Raw genomic sequence first — 12,285 nt, 5'->3', positions numbered from 1 at the left:
TGCAAAATACGAGCTGTCAGGTTTCAAGATTTATTTGGCTCGTCATCCACTGTATACACCCAAATTGCAATGTTGAGGACTTGACTTAAAGTAAATACAAACTGCATGGGACCTCCAAAGTCTGGTCCAGGTCACTGGTTGACTTATTTATTTAGGTAATAAGTAGGGGTGTAACGATTCGTTTTAACGATTAGATTCATAATTTGTGGTTGCCGATACGATTCCATCCATCTGTCCACGAGAGGAGACCAAACAAATCGGATCACACTGTTCATTATTGTGGCCACTGAGTGGCTCAGCCTCAGGCAGCATTACTATATTGTAGAGATGTAACTGTATCAAAACCTCACAGTACGATATTATCACGGTATTAAGCCCACGGTGCGATATTTTTGTGGTATATGCCACCCACCCAAAAAAATGTGTGTAAAATGAAGTGGCAAGAATGTTTAGGATAAACACATTTACTCTATTTGAACACAAACATAATGCTCAAATTTTCCAATCATATTACTACAAACAAGTATATACATATTTATATACACGCACACACACACTATATCTATATACATACTGTATGTATGTATGTATGTATGTATGTGTATATATATATATATATATATATATATATACACACACATATATAAATATATATTTATATATATATATATATATATATATATATACACACACATATATAAATATATATTTATATATATATATATATATATATATATATATATATATATATATATATATATATATATATATATATATATATATATATATACACACATATATAAATATATATTTATATTTATACATATTTGTATATATTTTAAAAAACAACAACTTTCAGTTAAGTGTCTTTAAACTGACAATACAAACATCCAGTGTAGGGTTGTACGGTATACCGGTATTCATATAGTACCGTGATACTAATGAATTATATTTGGTACTAAACAGCCTCTGAAAAAGTACCGGTCCACCGCGCCCCCGCTCCATCCGTCGTCGTCGCGTCATTGCTGGTTTACGAGCGGGGATTCACCTGCCATCATGGAAAGAAAAAAAATGTAAAAAGAAAAACATTTTATTAAATTGTTATATGTATCCCGTGATTATACTATACAGTTATTTTCCATTTAACTTCACCAGTTTTAGATTATTTTTATTTAAAATCGCTGAATTTTCACATTTGCCGTTCAAATACTGAGAAGAGAAGGTGCGGTGATCAGCAGCCAGTTGAGGCACGTCACTCAGTTGTGCCTCAACATGGATTGCTGACTCGGCTAACTGCCGGCCTGCTGTGCAGTGAGACCGTATTGCTATATGAACTATATTGTACATTTCCATAGTTTAGTTAGCTGAGGTATATAATGTACAGTGTATTTTGTAAACAACTGTATGTGTGTAACGTATTTCTTGTGCTGAGCGATCATAAAACGGCTGCAAAAGACGCACTGGCTGAGGCTTGCAGTAATCCCGCCTCCTGCACCTCCGCCGTAGAATGTAACCCCTGACGGGAGTGTTATATCAACTAAAGCCCACACTTAAACTTTCCACGTGCAAGATTGAATCTATTTAAAAAAGTTATTTCATAAGAAGCCAAAAAGTGCAAAAACAATAATGTTCGTGTTGGAGGAGTTGTGAATGACTGCAGGGCCACAACATTAGGTACACCTGCAGACTGCAGGTGTACCTAATTCACAACTCCTCCAACACGAACATTATTGTTTTTGCACTTTTTGGCTTCTTATTAAATAACTTTTGTAACCTATTTTTATGGGCTTTCCTCTTTGTGATGTTAAGTTCCTGTTATGCGCTGTTATGCAGTATATGCCTTGAGCTCTTATTTTGAAGGCGCTAAGAGCGGAAGTGATGACACAGTGGAGCGGAGGTTTTTGAAAGAAGGTAAATAAAGTGGTCCTCGTGTAAACTGGAGCCGCCGTGTTTGTTATTTTGTAGTTTCATACAGTATAGGCGACATTTATAAACCCTCGGTTACACTTTTTTAAATAGATTCAATCTTGCACGTGGAAAGTTTAAGTGAGGGCTTTAGTTGATTAGTTAGTTAGTTGATTAGTTAGTTAGTTGACTCCCGTCAGGGGGTGATTAATCCAGCACAACAGCGGCGCATGGACTTCATTTATAAGTAAAGGTAAGACCATAATAAAGTTTTTTTTAATTAAATGTGCTTTTTTGTGTGCTACAGTTTGTATGTGTAAAGTTAAGTTAAAGTACCAATGATTGTCACACACACACTAGGTGTAATGAAATGTGTCCTCTGCATTTGACCCATCCCCTTGATCACCCCCTGGGAGGTGAGGGGAGCAGTAGGCAGCAGCGGCGCCGCGCCCGGGAATAGTTTTTGGTGATTTAACCCCCAATTCCAACCCTTGATGCTGAGTGCCAAGCAGGGAAGAATGCTGGTATGAGCTTTTAAATATAACCCGTTAACTGCTGCCAATCAAATGGTGAATAAGATACCGGTACACTTTAGGGTTCATATGTTTGTAAATCTGACTGTGATGAAGTCAGTGCCTCACCAGCCATGAACCTCACCGCACGTCACTGGTGTAGACAGAAAAGGGAGAACGGACACATTTTGGCTTAAAAACTAACGATAAAGGTGAAGTTATAACACTGAAACGCCCTCAGGAAGAGGTGCTTTAAGACATGACTAGCTAGCTAGCGGCAAACACTATATTCGCGGTCGGCAGTGTTTTAGCTACTTATAAATCACTAATCCTCGCCTCCATGGCGACAAATAAAGTACGTTTCTTACAAGGATCATCCCTGCAGGACGAGGAATAGCTAAACATACTTCACTACACACCGTAGCTCACCGGCATCACAATGTAAACAAACGCCATTGGTGGATCTACGCCTAACATCCACTGTAATGATACCAAGTACAGGAGCGTATCTAGTCGGTACTACTATGATTACGTCGATATTTTTTGGCATCACAACATCTTCTTTTGTTTTTTTAAAGTTTATATTATGTTTATAAATTCAGGAAATATGTCCCTGGACACATGAGGACTTTGAATATGACCAATGTATGATCCTGTAATGACTTGGTATCTGATTGAAACCCAAATTTGTGGTATCGTCCAAAACTAATGTAAAGTATCAAACAACAGAAGAATAAGTGATTATTACATTTTAACAGAAGTGTAGATAGAACATGTTAAAAGAGAAAGTAAGCAGATAACAGTAAATGAAAAAGTAGATTAATAATTCATTTTCTACTACTTGTTCACAATAATTTTGACAAAATAATAGAATGGTAAATGACACAATATGTTACAGCATATGTCAGCAGACTAATTAGGAGCCTTTGTTTGTTTACTTACTACTAAAAGAAAAGTTATCTTGTATGTTCACTATTTTATTTAAGGACTAACTTGCAATAAGAAACATATGTTTAATGTACCGTAACATTTTTGTTAAAATAAAGCCAATAATGCAATTGTTTGTGGTCCCCTTTATTTAGAATCTAAATAATTTTGGTACCGGTACCAAAATATTGCTATCGAGACAACACTAATCCAGTGTAACAAATGTAAAACAATAGGGATGTAACTATCAAAATCTCACTGTAAGATATCACGATATCAAGGCCACGGTCATACTTGCCAACCTTGAGACCTCCGATTTCGGGAGGTGGGGGGTGGGGGGCGTGGTTAAGAGGGGAGGAGTATATTTACAGCTAGAATTCACCAACTCGAGTATTTCATATATATATATATATATATATATATATATATATATATATATATATATATGTATGAAATACTTGACTTTCAGTGAATTCTAGCTATATATATATTTATTTATTTTATTATATATATATAAATAAAAGAAATACTTGAATTTCAGTGTTCATTTATTTACACATATACACACACATAACACTCATCTACTCATTGTTGTACTTGAAAGTACAATGCAATACAATTCTGGGGCAATGGCACCTATCAAATACACAGTAATGAAAACACAGTTGTTCTAACTGTACTGTGTGTTATGAGAGTAGAGTATGTGTGTGTGTATGTGTGGCCCTTTAACAGGTGACAGCATGTGAGGTGAGTGACGTCAGTGAGTGTGTGGGCGAGAGAAGAGAGGGAGTGCAGCGTGAGTGCGGGGAGGGACTAGTTGGTTTTGTGTTGGATTGGCTGTGTGCAAGCAATCAATAAAGCAAGATTTGCAACTAATCGCTGGACTCATCATTCACCCTAAAGTCGTCCGCTGTGGAGACCCACTGCCGGGTAAGGTGAAGGGTGTTGCCCCGAGCATACATCGGCCCTGGAGAAGTGTCTCCCCAGCGCTCTTCGACTACGGTCTCTTCTTCTGCTTCGTCTCCTTGTGTGCGCACACTGGACTCAGGTCCGCATGGAGCTGGAGCGGGCGTGGCCTCCAGCTCCGGCTGAATTCCGGGAGATCTTCGGGAGAAAATTTCTTCCGGGAGGTTTTCGGGAGAGGCGCTGAATTTCGGGAGTCTCCCGGAAAATCCGGGAGGGTTGGCAAGTATGGCCACGGTACGATATTATTGCTGTATATGTCCATAAAAAAAGCTTGGTGTTCTTGGAAACACTCCAGATGAAGGCGGCGACTTTGCCTTGCAGTACGCAGAACAACGAGGATGTGTTTTCACTAGTGTTTGTTTGTTTGTTAGCAACAGAACTCAAAAAGTTATAAATAGATTTTGATGAAAACTTCAGGAAATGTCTGAAGAAACAATCTTTTACGACCTCGCAGGGAATTTTGGAGATGTAGTTTACTTCCAGACCAGCCAGTTCAAAAGTGCCAGCAAAAAACTACACTTACCAAGTTTTCATTTTATACCGTCTCATGTCACGGCATTATTGTGATGATTTTGATACCGAAATACCGTGTTGTTGATAAAACCGTTTCACCCCTACTATATTGGATTAAAATAAAGTAAATGTGACTAAAGGGTGTTATTTCATGTGTAGAGGGCTCTCATAATGTTGAAAAATTTATCTAGAAGGTAGTAAACATGATTTTATATTTGATTTATAATTAATGAATCCTACTTCACGGAAATTCATTTATCGTGGTGTGTGGAACCAATTAACAGCGATAAACGAGGGATTACTGAAGTACAAAAGTAATAAATAGTGGACAAAATAAATTGAGGCAGCTCGAAAATAAAGTGAATAACGATACTGAAAAAAGCTGATAATGTATTGTTTCAGTATTGGTATTTGTGACAACCCCACACTGACCTGATCACTGACCAGGTTAAAGTAAAAGAGTATATGCGCTCAAAATCTATTTGATTAAGCTGCATTTATACATGATTAATATAAAAAATGTGTTAACATTGACAGCCATAAAATTGTTTGTATATAGTGAAACCTTATTTAAATTAAATCTATTTCAGAGAGTAAAGTTATACATGGCATGAACAGATGAGACTTTTTAAAAGTGAAAACTAAACATGTCATGTAATTGACCCATTTGCCATCTCCAGGGACGCAAAGAACATGGCTAAAGATGTGAACGACACCCTCATGGAGATGATCAAGGCGGAGCTCCAGGTGGACCAACTGGACGCCATGAAGCGACTGGCCACGCTACGAGAGGAGAAACGCTACTTGCAGGACATCTGGGGATGATTGATTTTTTTTACATTTTCAACTTGTTGTGCTGTTATCTTCTGAGCTATGGGTGCCTGCAGGGAACGTTTACTACCCGTTGCTTCAGCGATAGACTGCCCCGCGCTGACTTGAGGATATAGCTTCTTTACATCATTTCAGACTTTGCTGTTTTTAGCAGCAAGGACCTTGGCGAGAGGGCAATGGTGCCGCTTATTGGTCCTCGTGGTGGGAAAATGCTTTTAGTGTTAGCAAGAACCTCGACGTTTGTCCTGCCAGGCAAAGCATTTAAGTCAGCTTTGATTGAGGGATTTCAATGAGACTCTACCTTTCTGGATACACAACTCAGTCATTTGCGATTACACACACACACACACACACACACACACACACACACACACACACACACACACACACACACACACACACACACACACACACACACACACACACGAAAGAATGTGCATTCTCACAGACAAAAGTAAATAGTTTGCTTTTGAATCTGTAAAAGCCACTGCCACCTTTGCAAAGAACTTCTGAAGGCCACAAATAACTCAATTTTCTTTCATTCTAATTCAGGTATCATGAATAGTAGAGTTTTATTTTTTTTTAAATCGGGGACAAGCGGTAGAAATTGGATGGATGGATGGGTTCTGGAATAATGCAATTAAGCTTTTCTTGACGAGAGAATATCCATTTGATTAATTATGATACTGTGTGAAGTTCAAAGCAAGCATACCGTACTTTCCGGACTATCGAGCGCCCCGGTATTTAAGCCGCACCCACCAAATTTTAGAAGAAATTAATATTTTTACATATATTAGCCGCACTAGACTATAAATCGCAGATATATACGTTGTGAAATGAGATATTTTGTTTATAATTGTTTCCAAGCGATGCCTGTCACACAGCAGTAAAACGGCTGATCAAACAAAACAGGAGTCATTGTCATGGACCTACTCGCTGCTGAAGCTCGCCCTCCAATCAGCTGAACAGACTCAATAAGTTCACGTGACATTTTGGTGAATTTACGAAACTGAAACAATACATACAATAATGCTATTGTATGTGCATAATTCTAACAGAAACTTGTAAACGTGTTAGCATATTTGCTAATGCTAACTAGATTACATTACAATACCACGTACAATTATCATGAAAACACTCCAACAGACAACACATGGAGCGGTTTCGTAAGTATAATTGTTTAGTTATGTATATTGTAAAATTACAAACGTTGCTTGGAGTTATGAATGAAGAATCCTTTCGAGAAAAAACGCTATGGATGGTCATACTTCCGGTTCAAGGCACAAAACAGAAAGCACATTTTCAACCCACAGCACCTGCAGTGAGCGAACTTGTCCAAAAATGGCGCCATGGTACACACAAAAACAGCTTTTCAGTGTCTCTGTTGGTGTAATATGAAAACTATTTGTTGAATACATAAGATGGCCATTAGCTGCACCGTTTTATAAGCCGCAGGGTTCAAAGTGAAGCGGGTTAGAGTCCGGAAAATACGGTATATGGCATGTTGAATCACAAAATCCAAGTAATTTGTTTTGGCCTTCCCAAGTGTGCACAAAGGCCAGCGAACTTGACAATCCCACACACACGGTGCCTTCATGGCTTCAGATTTCATCAGATTTTTTTGGGGGGGGGGGGGGGGGCTTCCCAACAAATCCTGAGGCGGTAACTTGACAGTACAAGGTGTGTTTGCTGTTCATTGAAGACTTTTTGTAGCCTCACAGGGAGAGAGGCTTCCTCCGAATTAAATCTTCCAACAGCGCTTGTTTCATTTCTGCTTTTTGAAGGGAGGGGAAAAACATGTTTGCAATCTGCGCTCCCTGCACTGTTGACACAACATTTAATTTGTTTTTGAGTGCAGAGTAAACAAAACTGTCACTGTCGCGGAAAACCACCCCTGACTGTGACTAATTGGTTTAATACTTGATTGTCAAACATGGCGCTCACATTGTCTCGCACCTCTTCTGCCCCTCATATGGAAGAAACTTTCACCTGTACTCAATGTCAAACCCACAGGGGAACTTCCAGATGTTGAATAATTTGAAGTACAACAAAAATATGCCCTGAAAATCAAACAAATCATCGCGCACGTCTTGCAAGACTTCAAACGTTTAAACAGTGTTGGGACTAACGCGTTACAAAGTAACGCGTTACTGTAACGCCGTTAGTTTCGGCGGTAACTAGTAATCTAACGCGTTATTTTTTTTAATTCAGTAATTTAGTTACCGTTACTACATGATGCGTTACTGCGTTATTTTACGTTACTTTTGATGTAGTATCGGCTAGAAACAGAAGCGCTGCGGTGTCTTTCTTCTGAATCTTCCTCTGTCACAAGCCGGAGAGAAGAAAAGAGGCGCGGTCTATGTGTGTGGGGGGGGCGGGGAGGGGAGGTTTGATCCGCGGTTTGATATATGAAACAAACAAAAAAAAGTTGTTGGCACGTTCAGTCCACACACAGCGTGGTCATGGCGAGCGCAATAACGGAGGAGCTTGAACGCCCAGCGCCATTGAATCGGTGTGTTTATAAGTGCAGACTCGGTTGTGCAAAACGAGGCTTTTAAACACATGCTGAACGTGCTTGAACCACGTTACGACATCCCGTCGCGCACCCACTTCAGCAATAAGATTGTGCCAGATCTTTATGAGCAGGAGAAGAAAAAAGTTGTGGATGAACTATCCCGAGCATCATCTGTTGCGCTCATGACAGGCGGGTGGACGTCCAGCGGAACTATAAGCGCTCACTTCATCACAGCAGACTGGGAGATTGGCAGGCACGCCCCCTCTACGAGAGTCACCTTGCGCAGGTACTGACACAAGCAGTGGAGGAATGGAAGATAAAGATATCCCAGTCACACGTGATAATGCCAAAAATCTAATAATTACAGAGAATGAGGCAGGACTGGGACCACAGATAGGTGCTTAATTTGCACATGTAGTGAATTTGGCATCACAGAAGGGAATCTCAGTCAATAGGATGGAGTGCCTCTTTGGGAGGATCAGGAAGGTTTCTTACTTCCACCCAAGCACAACAGCTGCTCATGTGCTTAAGACAAAGCAAGAAATGCTAAAGCTGCCTGCTCATACATGATGTCCCAACGAGGTGGAACTCCACTTATGATATGTTGGAGCAGCAGGCAGCTATATTCTCTGCATTGACCCACAACACCCTGAAGACAAATGTCACCCTGTCTGATGATGATGTGAGAGTGGCAGATGAGGTCCTCTAGGTGCTTAAACCCCTCAAAAGTGTTCCATCTCTACTGAGCACTGAAACTTCACCATCTGTGTCAATGATCCTGCCACTGAAAACAAGGATTCTACAATCCATGGCTCCAAGTGTGGAAGACAGCAGCATCACTCCAGATGTCAGGCTTTATTTCACTACCTATGTTTCAAGGAAGATGATGTTTCTTCTTATGTTGCACTTAAACTTGTTTTTTATTAATGGTCATTGGTCCACGTTTAAAGAAAGGAGGAATGCCTTTTTATGTTGCACTGTTTTTCATTAATTATGTTAAAAGGAAAATAAAAATGCATGTCAAGTTGATCAACAGATTGTATTATTCTCCAGTGCAATAACAGTACTGAAATGAAGGCAAAAAGGGCATTAATGGGAGCTTTAAAAAAAAAAGAAGAAAAAAAGAAGTAACTAAATAGTTACTTTTCACAGTAACGCATTACTTTTTGGTGTAAGTAACTGAGTTAGTAACTGAGTTACTTTTGAAATAAAGTAACTAGTAACTGTAACTAGTTACTGGTTTTCAGTAACTAACCCAACACTGTGTTTAAAACACGGGTGTCCAAACTTATTCCACTGAGGGCCGCACACTGAAAAATTAAGGAAAGCCTGGGGCCATTTTGATATTTTTCATTTTCAAAATCAATACAAAATAGGGCTCCTCTCAATTTTGGTGAATGTTAGGTCCCAGTCATTAAAGTGTATTTATATATTAATAGTTGTTTTACTTTCAACACTTAAATATCTATTGATCAACTTTAAAACTATCCAATGCCATAAACCTTTTACTTTATTCTTATCACATGGACAAAGATAAGCCCTTCTGGAGGAAGGTTCTGTGGTCAGATGAAACAAAAATTGAGCTGTTTGGCCACAATACCAAGCAATATGTTTGGAGGAGAAAAGGTGAGGCCTTTAATCCCAGGAGCACCATTTCTACCATCAAGCATGGTGGTGGTAGTATTATGCTTTGGCCCTGTTTTGCTGCCAATGGAACTGGTGCTTTACAGAGAGTAAATGGGACAATGAAAAAGGAGGATTACCTCCAAATTCTTCAGGACAACCTAAAATTATCAGCCCGGAGGTTGGGTCTTGGGCGCAGTTGGTTGTTCCAACAGGATAATAACCCCAAACACACGTCAAACGTGGTAAAGGAATGGCTAAATCAGGCTAGAATTAAGGTTTTAGAATGGCCTTCCCAAAGTCCTGACTTAAACGTGTGGACAATGCTGAAGAAATAAGTCCATGTCAGAAAACCAACACATTTAGCTGAACTTGAATTCAACCAAAAGCGCCTTATTGCAGTGAAACTTGCCAAGGGACATGTAACCAAATATTAACATTGCTGTATGTATACTTTTGACCCAGCAGATTTGGTCACATTTTCAGTAGACTCAAAAAAAAAAAAAACTTCATGAATGTTTTTTGTGACCAAGTATGTGCTCCAATCACTATCACAAAAAAAATAAGAAATGTAAAAATGTTTGGAAACTCAAGACAGCCATGACATTACGTTCTTTGCAAGTGTATGTAAACTTTTGACCACGACTGTACATACATACACATCATACATATTAATATGATCCAAAAAAGCACAACTCAACACACTAACATTCGGATGAGGTGCAACCTTCATCGTGCATACAGTACAAGTCAATCACACATCAAAATGTCAATAATGCACTTAAATCGCAGGTAAAGAGCATGTTTGTGCTTCTCTCCTAAAAGAAGTAAGTGAATTCAAGGTCAGCAGCACCTTTGACGAGAAAGCAGATTAGGCAAAGGCTGTCTTATGTTTTAAGTTACTACACTGCCCTCGAGTAGTACCTCTTACATGTGTATGGGGGAAAGTGTAATGATAACCATAGAATTTGCAATGCCAAATCTTACAAAGTCAACCAATTCCCGTGAATTATGTGCGGCTATGTCCAGTGGCCTGCAACTTTCTCGCATATTTTGACCAATCTTCAACTGTCTAATCAACATGTAGATGAAGCAGGAACAGCAACATGTAACAATATATCAACTCAATAATGCTGAAACAGCACAGTTGTAATCCTCCTGCGTACCTTAGACTTACTTCTGGTTTCTGTCTATGGCACTTACTAAGCCTGGGTGTCAAAATAAACGAGTTAACTCATGTGATTAATCACAAAGAAATTTCGCTTTAATCATGTACACACTAAGATTAATCATGCCATTTATTTTGCCCATGCAAGCTCTTTTACCTTCACGGCTTTACGGTCAGTGATCAGATCAATGCATACGTCAGCACTAAAACGAGTGCGGAGACTCCAACTGGAGTGCTCGCTGGCAAATTTCACTCCAAAATACATCCTGAAATAACTTTAGATAAAACTGATACCAAGTTTTGTGCAAATAAATGACATGCATTGATATGAGGGGCCGTTAGGGACATTATTCAGAATTACCTCTTACAAACACTACTGAAATGCTCTCACACAAACAACTGAAATCTTTTTCTTTTATACACACTACTGAAACACTCTTATAAACACTACTGAAATGCTCTTACATACACTACTGAAATGCTCTCACATAAACAACTGAAATGTTTTTCTTTTATACACACTACTGAAACACTCTTATAAACACTACTGAAATGCTCTTACATACACTACTGAAATGTTCTTATAAATACTACTGAAACACTCTTATAAACACTACTGAAACACTCTTACATACACTACTGAAACACTCTTATAAACACTACTGAAATGCTCTTACATACACTACTGAAACACTCTTATAAACACTACTGAAATGCTCTTACATACACTACTGAAACACTCTTATAAACACTACTGAAATGCTCTTACATATACTACTGAAACACTCTTATAAACACTACTGAAACATTCTTACATACACTACTGAAACACTCTTATAAACACTACTGAAACATTCTTACATACACTACTGAAACACTCTTATAAACACTACTGAAACATTCTTACATACACTACTGAAACACTCTTATAAACACTACTGAAACATTCTTACATACACTACTGAAACACTCTTATAAACACTACTGAAATGTTTTTGTCTCACGCACACACACACGCACACACACCTGGAATTATTTTTCACTAGTATGTATAAACGGATTTCACCTGTGTGTGTGTGTGCTTTTTACACGTCCGTGTGAGAGACAACAATTTCAGTAGTATGTGTGCAAAGATTTCAGTTATGTGTATGAGCGCATCTTACCAGTGTGTATGCAAGCATTTTACCAGTGTGTGTAAGAGGATCTTACTAGTGTGTGTGAGCGATGTTGCATTCCGGTTCCGGTCACCAATAATCCCCGCCCCTTTTCAGACAATTATTTTAATTTTTTTTAATTTTTTTTAAAGCCAAGTTGTTGACAAAATG

The 12,285-nt window shown here is 38.7% G+C and overlaps 1 protein-coding gene and 1 long non-coding RNA gene across 4 annotated transcripts in view; one reads left to right on the top strand and one right to left on the bottom strand.

Annotated features, from left to right (window-relative positions):
* mtrr (5-methyltetrahydrofolate-homocysteine methyltransferase reductase) overlaps positions 1–6,071 on the top strand; it is a 70,285-nt gene extending 64,214 nt beyond the window's left edge. For both annotated transcript variants that reach the window (XM_061965597.2, XM_061965598.2), the window contains exon 14: positions 5,504–6,071. In XM_061965597.2, coding sequence (XP_061821581.2) covers positions 5,504–5,648 — 145 coding nt within the window. In that variant the 3' untranslated portion in view covers positions 5,649–6,071. The remainder of the gene's footprint in view (positions 1–5,503) is intronic.
* LOC133609734 (uncharacterized) overlaps positions 1–12,285 on the bottom strand; it is a 123,797-nt gene that overhangs the window by 30,086 nt on the left and 81,426 nt on the right. The window contains exon 3 of one of the 2 annotated variants that reach the window (XR_012050551.1): positions 980–1,048. The exons of the other annotated variant lie outside the window; for it this stretch is intronic. This is a non-coding gene — a long non-coding RNA (uncharacterized lncRNA). Of the gene's footprint in view, positions 1–979; positions 1,049–12,285 lie in introns of those variants that run through there. 2 annotated transcript variants of the gene reach the window in all.

Source organism: Nerophis lumbriciformis, linkage group LG07 (genome assembly GCF_033978685.3).
Source record: "Nerophis lumbriciformis linkage group LG07, RoL_Nlum_v2.1, whole genome shotgun sequence".
Taxonomy (NCBI): domain Eukaryota; kingdom Metazoa; phylum Chordata; class Actinopteri; order Syngnathiformes; family Syngnathidae; genus Nerophis; species Nerophis lumbriciformis.
Note: the sequence above shows the minus strand (reverse complement) of the source record. Positions and strands in the feature narration are given on the sequence as shown.